The sequence below is a fragment of the Phodopus roborovskii genome, unplaced genomic scaffold, assembly GCF_943737965.1.
Source record: "Phodopus roborovskii unplaced genomic scaffold, PHOROB, whole genome shotgun sequence".
In the NCBI taxonomy this organism is placed as follows: Eukaryota; Metazoa; Chordata; class Mammalia; order Rodentia; family Cricetidae; genus Phodopus; species Phodopus roborovskii.
Genome location: NW_026126418.1, coordinates 13835624 through 13857717, shown reverse-complemented (window position 1 = coordinate 13857717; position 22094 = coordinate 13835624). Strand labels below are relative to the sequence as shown.

The 22094-nt window shown below is 45.6% G+C and overlaps 1 protein-coding gene across 1 annotated transcript in view; it reads right to left on the bottom strand.

Annotated features, from left to right (window-relative positions):
* Positions 1 to 483: 483 nt before the first annotated feature.
* Ext2 (exostosin glycosyltransferase 2) overlaps positions 484 to 22094 on the bottom strand; it is a 134939-nt gene continuing 113328 nt past the window's right edge. Inside the window, exons 11-14 of the mRNA XM_051184124.1 lie at positions 10845 to 10988; positions 8814 to 8942; positions 7490 to 7572; positions 484 to 1160 (exon numbers count right to left, since the gene is read on the bottom strand). Of these exons, the coding sequence (XP_051040081.1) occupies positions 1022 to 1160; positions 7490 to 7572; positions 8814 to 8942; positions 10845 to 10988 (495 nt within the window). The 3' untranslated portion in view covers positions 484 to 1021. The remainder of the gene's footprint in view (positions 1161 to 7489; positions 7573 to 8813; positions 8943 to 10844; positions 10989 to 22094) is intronic.

The following is a 22094-nucleotide window of genomic DNA, read 5'->3' as shown; positions in this document are numbered from 1 at the left end:
TGGGTTTAAAGAGGTATAATTCACACATGTGCAGTATTAGGAAATGCTGAAATGTAATGATTTAAATATACCAGCAACTGCTGGGGCATGGTTGCTACGGCATTATTTAATGTTAGCCAGAACCCCCCTGACCAATGTTATAGCCACAGCAAAAGAACAAGGATCCTGGGCATCCTCTTGGGGTGGGAGGTCACAATGCCCTCAGCTCTTACAATATGGTAGCAGCTAGAATGGCTGCAGGGGGGCAAGCAGAGGACCCCTATTTCCCTGAGCACACCTATGAAATATCCAGGCTAAGGATACCTGTGATTGTCGCATCTGTTTTTAGGATGTTTGTTCATGGGTTCTTCATATCCTTGATGCATATGGAGCTGGGTATCCCTCCTGGCTGCATCTTCCCAGATGGCTGTTAGGACAGAAGGTGGGGTTATATGCACAGAACAAGGACAGATTCTTGGATAACCGACAACCAGCATTCTAGACAGAAGGAAAAGGAGTAAAAAATAATTTTAATAATATCAAAACAAAGAGTTGTTCAGGGACTGTCAGGATGCATCTTGGCAGCCCGTGTTCTTCTGCTAAGTACCCAGAATTGTGACTCAGGTTCAAGCACAATTCTAACCTGCAGAGGTACTGGGATCTATAGCACGTTTTAGGCTTGGCTGTTCCTCCAGATCTGCTGATGTGAAATGACCGCATGCCTCTGCTGTGACTCCTGGATCTAAAACTGTGGACAGTCATCACATCTCTCTTCTCTAAGGCAGCTGTAGGTCAGTGAGCCGGTAAACTGGGTCCGCAAGCCAAAAGTGATACACTGGGTTCAGAACAGCAGCTCCTCCCTGAGACTTTCTACCTTTGGCATTTCCAGAGGCTCTGTTGTAGACAGGAGGGCAAAGTGAGCTGCACAGCTCAAGAGGCTCCAGAGTGTTTGGGGACATTTGACCCAGGCTGGCCTCCTCTACCCCACAGTGAGTGCTGCAGGGCCTAGCTGGGCTGTGGAAGCCCTGGGTAGTGACAAGCTTCATAAGCTGCCGATGTTGGGGAAGCTCTTCAGTTTCTCAGGGAAGTCATCTTTGTAGAGCACTGGGTCAGCTCGGTGCTCCACTACCTTGAGAGGCATCGTCCCGAAGACAGAAGCAAATTTATTGATGCATTCAGACCTGTGGGTGGATGAGAGGGCAGGGCAAGCAGAATGGAAGTGGTTAGCTGCTGAGACAGCAAAGCCCAACATAGCCACTGTCCACAAGGGAATTGAAAGGTGCTGAAAGGGTACCCAGCCCATTGCTGAGCTCTGCAAAAGGCTGTGATGGAAAGCAAGGTGACCTGAGGTCCTTGGGTCTGTTCAGAAGGAGAAAGTGAATAGGGGATGCTGTCTTGCAGGCTTGCAGGTCAGGACACCTGCCCCTCCCCTTCGAATTCCAGTCATTTTTCCAGCCCTAACAGGCCTCAAACCCAGGTGGATTAGCTCCAGCAATCTTAACCCCATCTATGCCAGTTACAGGGAAGCAGGATGATGGAAAGGAAAATTGCTCTGCTTGCTTAAACTGAAGAGGTGGACAGAAGGGTCCTATCCACGCAAGGCAGGGGAGCAGAAAGATTGGTGTCTCTGAGTTTCAAGCAATGAGCACTTAGCTCCCCAGCACTCACAAATGGCCTGTAAATACCTAGCCTTCTGACACAGCAAGAGTTCACAAGGGCTCTCTGCATAATTAGTGTGATTTTTGTTACTCCCCAACTAGAACCAGGAGCAAGTGCAACTTGGTGACAAGAGTTCAACACTGCAAAGCAGAGCTTCCTTTGCTCACCCTCAAAGCTGAACCTCCTTTCAGAGGAGAGGGTCAGGCCCCCATTATAGGAATGACTCAGGTCAGTCAGGCCAACTGAGTGTGACAGCTGGGTAATGAGGATGCGTCAGCACCAGGCCAGAGGGGAAGCAGCCTGGGAAAAGCCCTTTTGAAGTTGGGGCTCAGAAGGATGGATTTCAGAAGGCTGGTGCCTTCTCAGCAGCTGCCAGAGAGCTATAGCAAGGAAGCTTGATGAAAGACTGGTCACAGGGCAGGAGCCAGCTCCAAATGCTCACTGCCACCTCTCCGTCTCCAGGCCCCTTAAGCTGCTTCCCAAATGTGTAGACAGAGAAGAGCTTTGGGACCAGGAAGGTCTCGTTAGTGAAGGCTGCCATCATCATCTCTTCCTTCCCTGTTGCATTTCACAACAACACAGTGTTATGAGTAAGGTTTTTCTTGCAGGTCTGGTCCCACCGCCACGCCAGCCCTGATTAATACACTGAGACACTGGAGACACGCTGTAGGCCAGTTACTAGTTTCTTATCGGCTAGCTCTGTCTTAATTATTAACCCATTTCTATTAATCTAAGTATTTCCACGTGGTCTTATATTACTGGAGAGAGACCCCGGTGTACTACCCTGAAGGTCCTCCATCTTGGATCTCCTCCCTACTACTTCCGGAATCCTCCTTGTTTTCTTGTCCCGCCTATCTTGCTTTCCTATTGGCCAACAGTGCTTTATTCATTAACCAATAAGAAAAACATATTTACAGAATGACATCTCCCATCAACACAGAGGTAATAATGTTCATTGATGCTCCCCAAGGGAATGAGTGCTTGTGATAGCCCTTGGGCTCAGATATCTCCTCTATCCCAGTTTCTAGAGGGAAGGCTAAGACATTAAGAGGCTGATATGCAAAAGCCAAACAAACAAACAAACAAGTGCCAGAACCAGAGCCAAACCCAGAAAGGTGCAGTAAGGCAGAAAGAGTGTAAGAGATAGGGAATTCACAGAAGTGCTATGGGGTGCTGCCTTCTGGACATGGAGTTACAAACATGAACTCACAGCAGCTAGGATTCCTTGCGCAAGTCTTGAACAAGAGGATGAGAGCCAAAATCCCATCATTGATGGGATATATAATCTCTAGACCCCACCCCTTACTGGGATGTACTGGAGTAGACAGTTGCTGGAGGATGGAGAATCATTTTTGATTGAGGATGTGAATACTGATAGGCTTCCCATGTCCAGCTAATGGCCTTATACCCAAGCACGTATGGATAGCATTAACTGAACTTAGGGGGTTATAAAAAAAAAAAAGACATACACTTGGGAAGGAAATATGTTGAAGGGAACAGGCAGGAATTTGGAAGGAAAATAGGTGGTATATGTGATCATATTTCATTGCATGTAACATGAAACCCTCAAGAATAAAAAAAAAATTAAAGAGGATGAGAGAAAGATAAGAGGGATAAGTTGATGGGTCTAGGTACAACAGCTTCCTGCTCTTTAATCACAAGACCAAAGCAGTACAGGCCAGCCAGAGTTTCTCCTTGGCTGTATGCACATGGCAGTAGCTTCTTACCTCTACTCCCTGCTAGGCCCAGTATAGGGTCTCTAGTGTCTGTATAAAAGGCTCTTGCTGCATGAGAGTGGCTCACAGCCCTTTGGAGTATTGAAGACATCTCCTCTGTAACCAGATCTATGAGCTGGGCAACTTGAGAGCTACCACTGCGGTTCAGGCTTGCAGTAGCTGCCCTGGCTGGTTCTGCTCTGTCAAGTGCCACTTTCCTCCATAGTCTGTGCTAGGGAAGTAACACTGGCCATTCTTGACAGTTAAGGCCCTTCCCTGGGCTGCATACTTTCTTCTCCCACAGGGGATCTGGCTTAGGTACAGTATGGCTGGCCACAGATGGCTCACTTGAGTCACACTGTCCAGCTACCCCATCAGACTGCCTCTCCCACTCTGCTTTTCTAATCAAGGGCTGCACACTAAACTTCCAGGGTCTGTGTTTACCTGCTGAAGTATCTGGGGAAGAAAGGACTATGGACCTTACTTTCCTGTCATTCACACAAAGAACCGGGAGCTGTTAAGATAGTGTCAGGGAAATGTGATGTAAATTAACATTGAAGGGCCCAACCTGGGTCACAGGTTTTCAAGCATATATTTGTTTGTTTGTTTATCTTTGTTGTTTTGAGACAGGTTTTCTCTGTATTGCTTTGGAGCCTGCCCTGGAACTAGCTCTAAAGACCAGGTTGGCCTTGAACTCACAGAGATCCACCTGCCTCTGCCTCCTGAGTGCTGGGATTAAAGGCTTGTGCCACCAACGCCCAGCTCAAGCATGTATTTATTTTTGTATCTAGTATGTAACACAGTGCTTGGCACATAGATGGTCATAACTGTTTATGAGCTTATAAATGGACATACAATTTGACATATGATGGAAAAACTGAAGTTCAGGTAAGGCAAAGCCAATTTCCTTAGGTAAGATTCCTAACTGTTAAAGACTGGACATAAATGGTGCTTTAAATCAATACTGTCTGTCAAGGCACCCTTAGCAATGGCAATGGTCAAAGAGACTAAAATTTCTTCTGGTTCTTTAAGAAGTAGCAGCCTTTGGCAATCAACTCAAAGGAGTAAAAACTACTTTCCTTCTCAGACAACAGCTCTGATCCAAGATTTAAAGTCTATGACTAAATATGCAGACTGAACTCCAGGTCCCAACATAAGATCAAAGGATGGTGAAGCAGTTTCTACTTCTGCTGGCTTGTGAAGAGTGTGTTGTGCAAAGGGAACTGTTGATAAGCATGACAAGTGCAAGGCTCTACAGTGAGCCATCTCCTGGGCTCTCTAGACAGCTCAGGCTATCTTCCTTCTTCCAGCCTAAGCACCTGGTTTCTTAAGTGAGGACTCCAACCTTTACCCATGGACACTGCCAATGCATTTTTCAAATCTGTCTCCTTCACTCCTCACTGAATTTCCCAAGTAGATGGTTGATATTTCCCAGCTGCCCTTGGTCACCAAAACTCACATCTAGCTTAGTTACTCTATAGTGTTAATGTCTGGGCCTCCACTGAGCATTTAGTTCACATCATCTCAGTTTGTGTGTTCAGGGCAGCTTTCTTGTTTCCAGCTCTTCGTTGCCTGTCTTTCTTCCCTTTTTCCTGGCTTCTGTTTTCATTTACTGTCTCCCAAATGTAGAAATGTCTTCATTCTTCCTTGCTATGTCTGGGCAGGTAACTTCTATACATCTTCATTTCCAATGGCCTGTGCAGAGGGAGAGCCCTCACAGCCACCCATCCCATGATTCAAATCTCCTGCCTATATCCATTGTCTTGTTCAAGGGACAATCGTTCACCAGCTGCTCATCCCTCCCCTGTATTATTTGCACTGTGAAATGTCCTGCCATTTTTCTTGCCTCAAAAACCCAAGTTATTTTTGTAGCTTCTTTCCCCCACAGCCCCCGTCCCCCCCACACCTATCAAGGTGATAACAAAACTATGGCATGTCTTCCTTTGGACAATTATGGGCACTTGGATTTGTGCCTCTCTGTGTAGATTCAAGTTGGTCATTCTCACATTTCTTCAATACTCTTCCCATTCTAAGGACTGCTTTAAATTTAGAGCAGAGCTATTCCTTGAACAAGTTAGCCCCCTTTTCAAATCCTTGATGGCTTCTCAGAGCCTGAAAGAAAAACTCAAGCTCTTTAATTGGGATTCACTCTGGCTCAAAGTGAATTTCTTCATGCCTGCCAAACCAACTTTGAGCTTGCTGACCTGGCCTCACAGTTCCCCTTCCCTCTGCCCTGCTCATCATACTCAGAGGACAAGGTCTTGGTAGTTTCTAAATTTTTAATTAATTTATTTAACATTTCAATTTATTTTTATTTTATGTGCATTGATGTGTTGCCTGCATGTATACCTGTGTGAGAGTGTCAGATTCCCTGGAAGTGGAGTTAGACAGTTAGCTACCATGTGGGTGCTGGGACATGAACCTTGGTCCTCTGGAAGAGCTACTGAGCCATCTCTCTAGCTCCTCTGGTGATTTAAAAAAAATATGTATGTGTGTGTATTTGTGTGTATATGTGTATGCCACATGAGTGCAGATACCTGTCAAGACTAGAAGAGGGTATTGGATTCCCTGAAGCTGGGAGTGGGGAACTGAACTGGGATTTCTCTGGGAAAGCAGCCAGTTCTTTTAACCACTGAGCCCCCTGGTGATTTCTGAAGCTTCCCTTGACATGTTACCACTTTTAACAAAATTGTTCGGAATCTTCCTTTCTTGCCTCTTGTTACTATAAACTGTACTTTCCCAGGGGGGTGCACCACAAACAGCACCTCATTAGGTTTTATATACATATAAATATATACCTGTCTGTTGTGCATAAGCCATTGTTGGTAAATACAAATCACTAAGTTCTGAAAGTTATTGTAACACTGTTTTCACAGCTCTTTTGTGAAGAAGCAGCCTCCACAGTTCCCTGCTCGGGGCATCTACACCATCTTCCTATGTGCTCTGGCCCTGCGTTTAACACGGCTTTAAATCTGCTAGGCTCTCATGCTAGAGAAGAGCTGCCTAACCCCACTATGAACTTCAAGGTTGTCACGGGTCAGCTTTCCTCCCTCCTCTGTACTGTAACCTCCATGTTAACTCCACCCACAACCACTTGTTTTAATGCTATGAATTCTCCCCAACACAGGGAGAAAGGTAGGTTTAATAACCATTTCATCTACTCTGGTAAAATTACAATGGGGGCCTCTTCCCCATAAGCTACGGTAGATAATTAACTCTGCCATACTTACAGAGGACAGTCATATATGATTTCACATCAACTGCTGGTAAAAGTCAATGGCTTTTGAGTGAGATATCTGTATGAGGGAGCTAAGGAGGTTATTTAGAGTTAAGGAAATAAAACATCACAAAAGAACCCAAGATAAATGAAAAGGGCCAGGAGGATTTCCTTGTGGTTATGGCCTTCAGAAATGAACTCTGTCAGGAGATGAACATGCTGTTTGGGAAACCAAGGAGAGGCCTCCTCTGAAATGCTGCTGCTGAATACTTGGAGCACACTTGGGTCCCTTGACAACTGAGCTGACAGATGTCAGAGCTTGTGGGCCCGAGTATGGAGGGGCTCCTAGAAAAATGAGTCTGATGGATTCAGGATCTCTGAAGGCTGGAGACCCTGAGGATCTAGTACAGATGCTAGTGGTTGTGACGAAAGACACCCATGACACGATTCTTAGGATTCTTAGCCCATGATGACATGGCACACTCAAGTGTGATTGCTGAGGAACTGACAGAATGGGTCAGTCTCCCTGCTAGGTTAGGCTTAACTCTTTTCTAGTCAAGCATTACTGTAACATGGAGCTATTACTCAGAGAAACAAGCCAGTGTTTCCTCGGAGTCATCTCACTTCCATTCAAATGACTGCAGAGTTAGTCACCCAGTCCACACAAAAGATCTGGCTTCCAGAGCTTAAGGCCAGCTATATTTTTCAGACCCTTCCAGCCATTACAAATTGAGCAAGCAGCATCCCAAATTAATTCACTGGGTGACCTGGGTTTGAACTAACTCAGTTCCCACAGTGCAAAAGGAGGTGACTGGCTACCAGCTGCTGTCCTTATATCTCTAACACAGTCTCATAAACAGACCCAGGCAGGGAATGGGGATGGAGGCTGGGGTGGACCTCAGTTCAGAGGCATACTCACCTCTCTACCATATGAGTCTGGTCTAGTGAGAGTCCATCAATGGCCGTGCACTCAGGACACTTGAACTTCTTTCTTGGGGTTACCTGCCGAGGAACATGAAACACACCCAGCTGTCAGTGCCCAGGACTATACAGCCACACCATGATGCCACTCTGTGGCTTCTGTGCTGTGAGCAGGGATGCCTTGTGCAACCTGTACAAGTATACACACATGCACATGCGCACACCTCAGCATCCCTCCATTCAATCTGGGCTGCCTCAGCCAACAACAGAACTCCCAAGGGCCCAATAAAAACAGCTTGGAGGGCTTTCGCCTTCTGTAACTGGAAAGAAGTCGTGATGACAAGCTCCTTAATTCCTGTTTAATGACTGTTTTCTCACTGCCAAGGTCCTTGTATAAACACCATTTGTTCTTGCAGTCATGAGGGCGATGAAATACAGCCTCCCACAACTTGCAGTCTAACCTTGGTCCCAACAGGCAGCCTTCGGCCTTCCCTTCTAAGGCCCAGAGCTGGAGCAGCACCTCTCCTGGAGATGCCTGCTCATTTCCCAATTCCCTTGGTCAGGAAAACAAACAAACAAAGAACTAGCCACCCCTCACCCTGCGACTCCTCTTCCCTATCTCCTTTTAACCCCCATTCTCCAAAGGGGAGACCAGTGGTGATCCTTCTAGCAAGCCCAGAAAGGCTGCTAAGAAGATACATAAACAGGGAAGGATGGGAGGGTGAGAACACTAACCAGGGCAAGGTCTAGACTCCTAGACTCCACCCACAGTAAACAGTCATAGCTAAACAACATGCTGAAAAGCAATTTAAGGTCTGGAGTCTCTGGAAAGCAGCCCTCACAATTTATACTCTTCCATTTTTCTTGAAGTCCCTTGCCCTCTGAGCCCTGGGAAACGTGATGGGGGAATCAGTGAGATTCCACCCATGCTGTCAGCCTAAACTATGATGATGTTGACCCTTCAGGCTGAGAAGCCTCTGGCATTACCCAATTTCACATGGAGTTCTAACCCAGGAAGAAAAGATGGTTCTGTTTGTAGGCAGGCTTCCACTATTGATCTGTAACTTGGGCTTGGATTTGAGAAACACAGAGTTTCAAGAACAAACATATATTTTCAGGGCTAAAGACTTTGCATTTTCAGCTTTTAATATGTTATGGCAATGGTACTTCAAAATACTGGTAGTTGGATCTTTAAAACCAAAAAACTAGGAAAACTACAGAATCATTCCACTCTTGGTATAGAGAGCAGCACCTATTTACTGTTCCTGGATCAGGAACAACACGGAGCTCCAGAGAGCCAAGCAAGGGTGACATAGTCTTACCTTGATGACAGCTTTCCCTGTAACGTTGGCCACCAGGAAATTCATGGCAATATCTTCACAGTTCATGTGAGCATCCACCCAGTTCTTGATGTCCCCAGGCATTTTGTAGGTATACAGGTAATTGAAATACTGTCACACGAGACAAAAATGAAGAAATACACAAATAGCAATTCTCTTTGGCTGCTATGTCAAGGGTAACTCAGTAGTATAGGATTTTACTAGTGGGAAGGGCAAAAGGAAATTAAGAGGCCCAGGGAATTAAAATGGGATGGTGCTGTGCACTGTGGGACACTGTGTCACTCACACACACAAACACACACACACGCACACACACACACACCACTATTAAAAAAATTAAAGTGTTAGATATGTGCTTTTATTTTTCTAAGATTTACATTAATGTAGATTCCTATATAAGTGACAAGAACAGATGGATGGTACCAGGTGTGGTGAGTTCACATTCCTGAAATTCCCCTTTTAAAGTGTAAGCATTCAATAAATGCAAAGTAGAAAGTTTTATTTATGAATGTTACATATAATAGGTCAGAGGTGAGTTGTAAAAGAAATATTTCCATTGTCTTCCTATTAATAAAGCATGTGAGCCTAACATGCAAGTGGTCATGAGATAGATTGCTCCAGAAAGGTTTTCTGGAGCCAGGCATGAGCTAGGAGTGAAGGCATGTGCTTAAAGATGCACAACAAGAGTGAGGCAACCTGAAATTACCATAAGCTCCATAAGTGAACTAGAAATTAATGAGTCAAAAATAAGCCGTCAGTTAGGGAGGTATGCTCCTCTAGTCTTTTTAATTAAACCCTACACTCTCTGGGGGAATGCAAGGGCTGAGCTGAATACTCTAAAACCAACAGCATAGTAACTAAACTTGCACTAATTAAAAAATAAGTCAAGGGGCTGCAGTTAAGAGCAGGTACTGCTTTTGCAGAGGACCTGGGTTCAGTTCCCACCATCCATGTTATTTGGCTCATAACTGCCTATAACTCCAGTTTCAGGGGATCAAATACCTCTGGGCTCTGCGGATGCCTGTACTCATGTGCACATAGTCCTCTCCCCTCACATCTACATAATGAAAACAATAATAAAAATACATTTATTTTTTTGGTTTTGTTTGTTTATTTTTTGGATATTCAAGACAAATCTGTGTAGCCTTGGCTTTCCTGGAACTCTTCTGTAGACCAGGATGGTCTTGACCTCAGAGAGCCTCTTGCCTTTACCTTCCAAGTTCTGGAATTAAAGGTGTGCGCCACCATGCTCAGCATAAATGTAAATCTTAAGACAAACCCATGAAATGCTGACTGTCAGAACACACACTGAGAATTGCCACCTTATCAGAACCCCATCAGTGCTCACACAGTAAGATTCATTTTACTCATCAAAGTTTAATTTTCTAAATGTATTATTATGCAAAGGAGGGCAAGGCAGTCAGTTTCTCATCTTGTTGGCATTGGCAATATAGGAATCTAGAAACACCAAGGAATTACACCTTTTGTTGTAATTCCACCTTTAGGAACCTAATGGCCATAAACACAATAGGTGAAAAAGAACATAAATTGCAACTTAAGCATTGGATATTAACATTACCTAAAATGACAAAAATTAAATACCCAATGATAGAGAAATAAATATAATTTAAGTAACATCAAGACAGGGGCTTATTACCAATTATGCTATGAAATAACTGTTTATGAAGAAAGATGAATGGCATGACTAAACACTTAAATAACAAAAAAGTGGGCAGACGAGAATGTGTACAACTATGTATGTGTGTGTGAGCGCAGACAAAATAGAAGGCCAGAAAAGCATCTCTAAGTGTCTCTAAGTGATACAAAGACAAGTGGCTTTTCCTTACTTATTATATGAATTTTTGGTGCTTTTTGTTTAGAAGGAGTAGCATACAACATGGCTTTTCTAAGTCTTTTAGGTAAAACATCTTTCCTAAACCCAGTGAAAACTCTGGAAAATTAAACAAGAGAATCAAGCACACACCACACACACACTGTGTCCACACCCCTTACCTTGTGATAGAAAGCTGCACCCGTAAGCACCATAGACACCTCATTGGTCCACTCAGACTCATACTTCCACTTGTTCATCTCATGGTCCCAGAGATGCAGGCGGCCTGGGTAGCCCACTAGCCGGTCAGGAAATTCCCGCCAGACCTAGGGACAGAGCACACCAATAAGCCATCCCCAGCTCAGATGACCGCTGAGTGCTGAGGTTCCCAGATTGGCCTCAACAGACCACTGAGGTCAGGGTGGGCTTCTGAGGACTCCATCAAGCAGGGGCTAGTATTCCACCAGTGTCCAGCAACAGAAGTGGATTTTGACTTCTTCTAGAACATGGCATGCATGCATGCCATTTCAAGTCACATGGGAGAAGGGTGTGCTGAGTACTGCTCATGCAGCTAGACATGAAACCAGCTGCCTTGCCATCCTTTGTATACCATACATTCAGAAAATTAAACTTTGCTGCCTGACAAATCAAAGGATCCTTACTATGTGAACTCTGAGCAGGGTCTGGTAGGGTGGCAGTTCCCTGTTGTGTTCTGAGAATCAGTACCTCATTGTCCTATGCTCTGGAATATTCTGAGAACAATTGGTTCTAGATTTGGGAAATTCTCAGAGATGGTGCTTGGGCTGACAGAACACAGTGCACTAGACATCGGTGAGGCACTTCTGGTACTTTCTCCCACATGTTTCCTGCAATTTAGTTTGAGCTTTAGGGGGGGGGGCTGAGGGGATGGTGCAGTTCTTAAGTGCCTGCTTTGAACACTCCAGGGTTTTGAGTTTAGATTCCTAGAATCTGTAGGGAAGAAACAGGTACAGTGTCCCCTGTAACCATAGCAGAGGGGGCAGTGACAGGCAGACCCCTGATGCTCAATGGCCGGCTAGCCTAGCTAAATCACTGAGTTTTAGGGTCAGAGAAAAAACATACCTCAAAAAATTAAAGTGGAAATTGGTCAAGGAAAGACCAGTGCTGACCATAGACACATACACCTGCATGTGCACACATGTCCACACAAGCACACTAACAAGCACACATGGACCAAGTGAGATGGCCTAGCGGGTAAATGTGCCTTTTGCCAGGCCTGCTGACCTGGCTTCCATCCTGTGGACTCACATGGTAGGAGACAATGACCCCTGCAAATTGTCCTCTGTCTTTCATGTGCCCAACAAATACATTACAATGGAATAAAAAGATTTTTTTTTTTTTGTTAAGCCCAAACATACCCTATTCCCACAATTCCTACCCCACACACAATGTGCTCATTAAGTGGGGGACAATTTGCTGTGCCCCGTGATGCTCTTTGTCTCCTCAATCTTCAGCAGTATCTAAAGGATGACACCCCCAAAGGCCCAACCTATCTTCTCAAATCCCCTCTTTACGGAATATAATTTCATTTCCTCACTTTAAGTCCCAGCTCTAATTTCATGACCTTATATCTGATGCTCAACATACTTCCAACTACCACCACTGTCAAATAAAGTCACAATATGAGGTACTGAGGGTCAGAACTTGGATATATCCTTTATGAAGGATATATCCTGGAAATCTTTAAGAAACATTCTACCTCGAAACCAAACAAAAACAGCTTCCTATTTCACCAAGAATAATACCCAGAGTCTTCTCCTTGCTAAGAACCCACTTCATGTCATCTTTTGCCATGCTTTCCTTTGTTCCCTGTGATTGTGACTAGATGCCAAGCCCATTGCATCTGCTGTGTCTTCTGGAACATTTCCCTAGCTTCAAAAGGCTGGCCCCTTACAAAATCAATGGAGCTTCTGCCTATAAGCATCAATACCTTCCACAGGCCCTTTTGGCTTGTCGTATCAGACAAATGCCACCTGCAGCCAGCCCCCATCCCCCATCCATACTTTGCAGCCCCCTGCTTCTCTTTATTAAAACTTCACTTGTGCTGTCACTTTAGTTAGTTATTATTTACTTCTCTCTAGGAGAGTCTCCACAGACTCACTGTGGTATCCAAGCCTGAAGAACAGCAGTGCACATACCACAGCACTCCACACCAGCTGCTGAGGACACAAAGGGGCTGGGAAGGGAGAGGAGGGAAGCCCTTTACTTTCATCATAACCAGAATAGTGCTTGCATAGAACACAAGAGTGGTTATTGTCAGTGACAAGCATGAGCATCCCCGGAGTGACAGACACAGGAGCATTCTTTCACAGCAAATCACATGTTCAAACTGCTTTTCCAGAAGGCAGGGGTGTGTGTGTGGGGGATAGTATTTGCTGAGTCATTACATTGTTATTACACCTTCTGCCCAGGCCTCCTCAGTCATTTCCATATTTTATGGAACATCTAATCTGCATCATGGGTGAAGCCTGGGGGTCATAAGAAGAGCTCACCCTGGTGTGACACTAGTGCATCTAATGGGCTCTCACACTCACAACCTTGGCCTCATTAACACCATGTTGTAACCAATAGAACTAATGGGCTACAGAGATCATCCTAATAGCTGCAGACAAATGAATCTGTGTCAGACGGTTCCTCGGCTGTGTGAGCTGCTGCTGAATGCTCTCTGGTATGGAGTGTGTATTTCGGCAGATTAAAATAGTATGATGTTATTACGGTTTTATAGAGGCAGGACACAAACAGTTGTGTAAGCCATAAGTCTATCTGGGGGCCTGGACAGATCTCTTTTTCTCAGCACACCCAAATCACAGCACCTTGCTGGCTAATCTGCCTCAGTGGACACTAGTGTCTGAAGGGCCCCGAGTGCACATGCTAAGTAGCTGGAATGGCAAGATGTAGGTGTATATCTAACTCTACCAGCATTGCTGAAGACAGCAGTTGCCTTTCCTATTGACTTTGAATTAACACAGCTCTATACTGAAATCAAAGGAACTTAAGTCCCTTCCTTCTTTACAAGCTCCCTCCCCCACCTCATCTGCAGCCATCATCCATCATCATTATCATCCCCTTTTCATTATTATTGTTATTATTATCTGCTCTGTTTTAGGGTCAAATGCTGTTAAGATTTCAGTACAGGATTCTTCCTGTTGGCCAGTCAAACTTAGCCTCCTCTCCAGAACTTAATCCATGACACCGAGTCACAGACTGCCAAACTACAGTGTGCTGAAAGGCACCAGAGGTGTCCTGAGTCTTGAATTCCTTTGGAGCCTTTCCTGAGCTGTTCTTTCTAGGCCCCTCTGTCCTTGACTTACTCCAGGCAGCTGGATCCAATCAAGACGCCATCCTTGTCACTTCATCTATAATCCTGCAGCTGACTACAGGATCAAAACGAAGGGAAGCAGAATGGGATGCCCTCACTAATCAGCCACCACAGAACCAAGCTGATTATGCACACAGTAAAGCATTTTCCCAGCCAGAGGAGCGAGAGCGCCCACTCCATGCCCCTCTCCTAGCTGAGCACGCAACTCCAATTCCACTCTTCTCTGGGGTCAGAGCCTTTGCACATGCAGGGGAAACTCTGAGGCTCCCCCTCTCACCTACATCAGTGATGCTTCCTACTCCAATCCAGTCACAGGCCTTCTAAACATCACCCTCGTGGATAGTAGCATAGCCCTGAGGATCAAAGCCTAAAAAAATCCAGACTTTCTATCTGAACACAGATTGCAACTACAGAATATTCCTACAGCCTAAAATAATCCAGACTTTCTTCTCTGAATACAGATTGCAGCTACAGAATATTCCTACAGCCACTCTTTCCATGTCTTCACCCCAAACACCCCTTGCCTAATCCGAGATTTGTCTATTCTCAGGACCTACAGATGCAATTACCCAGGCCATTTTCTACTTTCTTTTAACAAAACAAACAACTTCCCAAACCAGAAAGCCATGAGATCCTCTGTGGCTTCCCACAGGGTAAGGCAAAGCTCTTCTGCCTTTGTTTCACAGTCTTGAGAGGCAGCCTAACTGGACCCTTGCATCCCTAGGCATTGCACAGGGGCACAGGGCCAAAACAGATAGCTGCCCCACTGGTCCAGTAACAGTGGCCCATTTCCATTTCCTTTTCCCAAATGCTAATGTCCTTTCTGGGTAAAAATCTTCTATGCTCCTTCCTGCTCACAGACTGTTTTCTAGGAATAATCCAACTAGTGTGATCTGTTTCAGGCTGTAGATTTCTGAACAGACTGGCCTGCATCAGTGCACTTTGTTAAATGCCATATACATGAGGGCAGCCCATAAATGTTCCTGAAGAGAGGATGCCGTGCTACCTTCTGAGCCAGCCTGGGGTGTGCAGGCAGCCTCAGAAATCAGAGCAAGGAGAGGGGAAGATGCAGCCACACATGGTGCCAATCTGGAGCTGCAGTCAGGACACCAACATCAAAACAGGCGCTCTCTAGAGTGACTCCTACAGTCTCTCCTTCCCAAAGACACAGACACCAGACACACTACCACTGGACTATAGGGATGGCCCAAGTTTCAGGATGACTGAGACAAAAGTACAGGAAGGAGGAGGGGTAAGGGGAGCCATGCATGACAGTGCATGCCTGTAACCCCAGCACGAAGGAGGCAGACATAGGACAATCATGACTTAGAGGCTAGCTTGGGCTACATGTCAATCCTAAAAAACCAAGTGCCATGGGTAAGAGGCAGTCTGTATGTGTCCAAACATGGCTCCCACTGGACAATGGTTTATGTTTTTATTTGCATACAACTTCTGAGTTGTGTCAACTGCTAAGAATTACAGTGACACAGAACTCTATGAACTAGCTCAATCCCTGTGGTTTCATGCTTGGTGAACCAAGGCAGAGCTGAAAGGAGTCAGCAACATGCAAAGGTCTTTACTGAGTAGTGTCTTCCCTTCATACTTCAGGGTAGCATGATTCCCTCCAGGACAGCTCTGTCCTGCATGCTGACCAGATGTGGAGGCAGTAGCTGGCATCCACTGAGAAGCCAGCTACAGGGCTCACTCTGTGTGTGTGTGTGTGTGTGTGTGTGTGTGTGTGTGTGTGTGTGTGTGTGTGTGTGTTCCCATGCATGCACATATGGAGACCAAAATATTGGGTGTATTCCTGAGACAGCATTTCTCACTGAACCTGGTTCTAAGGCTGGTGGCCAGTACACCCAATGACCCTGTCTGTCTCTGACCATTCACAAGTAGTGGGGTCATGGACATGTGTGTGGTCTCACCTTGCTTTTTTATGTGGGTGCTGGGAATCTAACTTGGTTCCTTACACTGGCATGGCAAGTTTGGCTAGTGTCCTTCCCTACCCCAGGCCTTCTTCCTAGGCCCCAAACCTACCTTTTGCACCTGTAACTTCCTGAAGTGCAAAGGAGGCTGGCTGATGGGTTTCAAGGCTAGGCTCTGTATCATACCAACAGATGGCAGTTTGTCAAGAGGGAGATTTGTGGAACACTGAGAGCCTTGGTTCACATCAGGAGCACAAGTGAATGTTGACTGGAGATATCTAAAGTAGGGGAGCCCAGGCCTTGTCACCTAGAACTTCCTAATGCTAACTAACATTGATATATACATACACATAAACAGTGTGTTTTAAGATCAACCTGTGAGATTACTTCAGTCTGCCTGAGGGACCCTTTCAAGCCATGGAAGAGTTCTGTTTAAGATTAACCCAGCAGGAAAACCAGTAGCATGGAAGATCTCTGGGGTTTTGTTTCTCATCTTCTCTGGCTGGAGGGTAGGGCTTTGATACTGGGGACATGATGTGCTCATCTTTTAAGTGGTATCTTCCGGCCAGGGGCAGTGCTGAAGGCCCAGGGATGGGCTGTGCTTAGTTATAGTGGGCACAGGATTATGTGCCATTCCATCTTTCAGTGGTGGCCACTACTGGGAAGGCATTTCTGGGAAAAAGTGGCTTTGAGACACCTGCCTCATCCTTGAGTCAGTATCAGCTCACCTATGTGTGCAAGAAGACTCATACTGGGTGATCGGAGCTGTGAGGCCCTGTCCAGCTGTCTCCACAATCTGCAGCCTTCAAGACCATCTGGAAGGGAGAGGCCATTCATCTAGTTACTCATCTGTCCCCTCCACAGATGAAAAAAATGACCTGAGGAGGAAGTGGCCTTTTATACTGCTAGGTTGAGCCTGTATGGTAGATCCAAAATTCCAAAGCAACCTGTTCATCAAGCCTATGGCTTCCCAGCATCCTAAGAAATAGCCCATCCTCTAAGCTCAGGCCTTCACTGATAAAACATGGTAGCCAGGCTGAGGTAGGTCTAAATCATCCCCAGCACCTGGTTCTTCAGCCTGCATGCCAGTGACAGTAGAGCCCACTGATCCTTCAGGTGGACAATGGAACATGGCTGGGGATGGGGGAGGTGGGGAGCATGACTGGCCTTTTACTCCCATCAGCACTCATCTTCCTAAAGCAGAAGCTTCATTGTGAATGTGGTTCCCATTTAGAACTAGCAGCTACATGCTCATGGCAGGAAGAAAAGAAGCCCCATCAGCTGTGTGCAAGCCAGTGTGTTTCCACACCACATCTGAGCGCCTCCTGGAACCTCATCTCTGAGGTGCTGGGGTAGAGGAGGAAGCATAAGACCGGAGCAGCTGAATGAAAGATTAAACCCGACAGTTCTTCATGAGGCAATGAATCTCTTCCGAGAGACAATAGAGGAAAGGAGGAGGGTGCAAGTGTGGGGTTGGGAGGAAGGTCAGGATGGGGATACATGCTAGCTAGTTCTGTGCCTTTAAGACCACTACCCCCAATTTATTTTCTTTCCGGAGCCTCAGTTCCAGTCACACTATTCCTTGGCCTGGTCTCAGGAGACTGTTCAGTGAAGTTTAAACTGTAACGAGCAGGCAAATGGCTGTTTCCTAAATCCTCTAAGTGAGGAAAGACAGACTGCTTCCACTCAGTGGACAGTTACTGAGGCTTCAGAATCCCGAACTGATTTTGGTGAGGTTCAGTCTAAATGACTGTGGCCCAGCGGCCCAGGCTCTGTGCAGCAGAGGTAAGTGAGCTCTGCTGCCCCAGCAGCTGTGGAGGTGGCTCTCATAACTTGAGTTAGGGACACTGGCAAGAGCAAACCTCATGCAGAGGAAGAAATGATACTTGCAAACTGCTGAGCCCCAGCTAACTTCAAAGCATGAAGGACTTCCTTTTTTTTTTTTTTTAAATACCTTATGTTCTTTATTTTTTAAACTTTTATTTTATGAGCATTGGTGTTTTGCCTACATATATGTCCTTGTGAGGGTGCCAGGTCCCCTGAAACTGAGGTTACAGACAGCTGTGAGCTGCCATATGAGTGCTAGGCATCTAACCCAAGACCTCTGAAGAACAGCCAGTGGACTGAGCCATCTCTCCAACCCCATGAAAGAACTTCTTAATTGTCACTTTCTGAGCAATCTTATCTGCTCTCTGTTTAGTCTTGATACACAATCAGCTAGTAGACACCTTCCATACAACCTATGTCCAACCTACTGCCAAACAAAGACTCAGGGCGGTTTACAGAAAAAGGCAAAACAAAATGGAATCCAAACCATTGATTAGAGAATGTACTCCATAGCATTAAAATAAAATATCTAGAGTTGGTGAGGTGTACATATGGTTGATGCATGTATGTAAGAGGAAGGGCAGAACAATCACAAATGTGAGGCCAGCCTGAGCTACATAATCAGCCTGTTACAAACACACAGCACACAATAGCAAAAATCTGAATCTCTTCCATCTAGCCTCAAAGTACCAGTTGGGAGGCTAGGGAAATAGCTTAGCTGGTAATATGCTTGCCACATAAGCATGGGGCCTTGAGATCAACCCCAGTACCATGGAAGCTAGGTGTACTGGTGTGTGCTCAGAATCCCAGCACTAGAAGGTAGAGGCTTGTGGATCTCTGGGACTCACTAACCACCTAGAATAAAGTACTGGGTGAATTCAAGGCCACCGAAGAAACTATGTCTCAAAAAATGTTGACGTCTTCTGAGGTATGACATGAGGTTGACCTACTACTACTACTACAGCTAACACACACACACACACACACACACACACACACACACACACACACACCAGTCCTGTCACTGAGTTCTAGAAAGGCAATCCAGTAACAAATATAGCTTGGAGATAGAATGTTTCTATTTTATTTGTATTTGACTCTTGAATATTTACTGAGCTCCCATCATTATTTTAAAAATATTTACATATATAAAATATAACATACATGTTTGTAATATATGGAACATACATACATATACACACATATATGTATGTACACATATACATATATACACTTATATAGTGTGTGTGTTTGCCATGTGTGTGCAAGTACCCCTGGAGCTGGCGTTATAGGTGATTGTGAGCCAGGAATCAAACTCAGATCCTCTGAAAAAGTAGCCAAGTGCTCTGAACTGTGGAGCCAGTTTCAGCTCCTCCTGCCTGCCTGCCTGCCTGCCTGCCTGCCTGCCTGCCTGCCTGTCTGTCTGTCTGTCTGTCTACACATGCATGCATGTGGAGGCCAGAGGTTAGGCATCCTTATTGGAACTCCACCTATTCTTTGAGACAGGGGCTTTCACTGAAGCCGAGGTTCATGGAAGCTAGGCTGGCTGGGCTGAGAGCTCAGGGATCTTCCTGTCTCTGTTTGGCTCTAGGTTTACAGAGATGCTAGCATCAACCTCCAGTCTTCACACTTTTAGCTACTGAGCCATCTCAGTTAATGCTAAACCTTTTGAAAGGTGTGCTGTGCATGCTGTTGTGTTCTCTCTGCACTGTACTGCAGGCTAAGTGTTCTGTGTCTTCCACTTGCTGCCCGCAACCCCTCTGCGGTGGAGTCGGTCCATGCCTTCATTTTCTTTCTGGCTGGACTGCTGGGATTTCACTGCTGACTTCTGAGAGTTCTTTGTCTGTCTGAGATGTTTACTTCTTCATTGAACATGTGGTTTACAAATATTTTCTCTAGTCTGTAGCTTGTCTTTTCATCTTCTTTACAATGTCTTTTAAAGAACAAAATATTTTTATTTTGAAAAGGCCTAATTACCAATTTGTCCTTTTACGGACTGACCTTTTATTGTCAAGTTCAGATCTCTGTGCAAACTTCTAGAACCTGAACACCCACCTCCACCCCAGTTTTGTGCTTTACATTTAAGAGTATGATTTATGCATGTATCTCATTGACATGGGGCTTTGTGCAGGAGAAATCCAGTGGCATGCCCATTAGAAAGTAAAGGTCGCCAGGAAGTGAGGATGTAGGGAAAGGGCTAGGGAGTTACCAGGGTAGAAAGGGGACTTGTGGGTTGGAAAAAGGAAAGCAGAAATCTGAAGAAACTTCAAGGGTTCCATTCTACAGGAGGAAAGTTTAATTACAAAGTTAGGATTTATATCCCCATTGCTCACAGCCTTGAAGTACAGCACAAAATTCCTCTCTGCCATTTGTTCATCGGTCAGTAGGTAGAAGACCAACACTCCACTGCACATGGATTATGGGAGCATTTTACTCCAATAGCTCTTTATAATTCTACTCACAGGAAGTCAACTCAATGTCCAAACCTCAGCTCCAGTTAGTCTGCAAGTATTTACGGCATAACTACTATGAGCCAGGAGTCGAGGCAGAGCCATTGAAAAAGGCGCCACAATACCCACTGAAAGACCACACTACCACCAAGGTTTGTTTATTGTCGAGCCCAGCATCTCTGCTGCACACGTGGTTGGTGGCTCTAACTGTGAGAAGTGGCCGTTTTCTTCCCCTCCAAAAGCTGAGTGTCAACATATGATTATGACCTCCGCCCAAACCCTCAAATCTTCAGCCCAACCCAAAGGCTACTGGGGAACCAAGAAATATTACTTTTAAAGGTTGCCAAGTCTTGATCTAAACCAGCCAGCAGACAGTAGCAAATACACAACAACCATGATTAATGAGAACCCTAGGCACCAATTTCCAGGCACCAAGAAATAAATATGATCTGAGAAGTAAGCTGTATGTATCAGGCTGGAGAGCTCATCCTGCTTTCTAGAGATTCATTCCTCAGTGGCAGGGGCCACTTTGAGCTTTTCATTGTTTTGTTCCTTCACATGGTGTCTGGTGTGACAGGGATCATAAGCCTGTCTTAGAACCTGACCTTTGCATGCTAGAGTCATGTGCTCTGATAATGAATGGCATGGTCTCGTGTTTGGAAACCCATGTGGCTTTCCTGGGAGCTCTGGGCACTGTCCTCATTGGGAACCAGGCAATTCAGGGCCTAGTGCTGTGGCTTTTCACTTCCCCTGTCCCTGTACCACATCCTGCCCATGTACCTGGGTTTAGTATCTCTATCACTATCAAGGGAGAGAAGTGGTCCAGAAAGAGAAGTTCCTCTCCATCTAGAAACCATAGACAGAGTCTGAAGCTCTGGATTCCAGAAGTGCCAGAGTTCCCTGTGATCAGTCTCAATGAGACAATAGGCAGATTTGAGACAATATCCCGCAGACAAATGGATCTGCTCAGGGTTGGGTATCACAGCAGATAATGCCTGCTCAATGAGGTGGGGTGGTGGGGGTGAAGAGGGTAGGGTGGGTGGGGAGTGTTCATTCAAGCATCACACAAGCAACACCTCTTTAAAACGACTTTCCTACACCATGAGCACTAGTTGTGAAGGTTCAGGACTACCAAGGGAAAGATCAGAGCTGTCTCACCAGCCCTGACTAGCATTCACTAACCAGCCTCCCTTATGAGTGTGTTGGGAGGAGACACGTAGGATATGGAGACCTGCAGTATAAGCATGGACCCTCCTCCTTTGGACAGAGTCAGCCCCCTCTCCCCCACCCTAAGTGATGTCTCATTAATGGTTATGCAAACACATTCTGTACTCGCTTTCATTTGTTCAGTGGGAAGACAGTGCCACTTCACTATAATTCCCATCTGGGTGCTTTTCTAAATGATTGGCTGTTATTTCAATGTTCAGCATACATATTCTATTTCCTTCCCTTAATATTTATTTGACTTACTCTCCAGTGGGGCCTGGGTGCAGCAAAAGGGCTTGGCAAGGTCAAGCCACGCCACAGTGTCTCTCAGCACCTCCTGAGCTTCTGGCTTGTCTCTGGGCCTTCTTTCAGCAGTGCTCGCAGCTCTGGCAGCACACATGAACTGTTTTCCCTCCTGTCTCACGAGACCTGCAGGTGTAAATCAATGCAAGCTGGAGACAGGGCAGGGTGAACAGGTCTGCAGGCTGCACACCAGGAGCTGGAGATACTGTGGAAAGGACAGATCCTCCTAACAATGACTTGCCTCTAACCACTGTCTTCCCGGTCTGCCTGGGGAAGTATGGTCTCTCAGGTGGGACCACTTGGCCACACTCTGCTGAAGACAAGAATATGGTTGACAACAACTCTTAGGGCATTTAAGAGAAG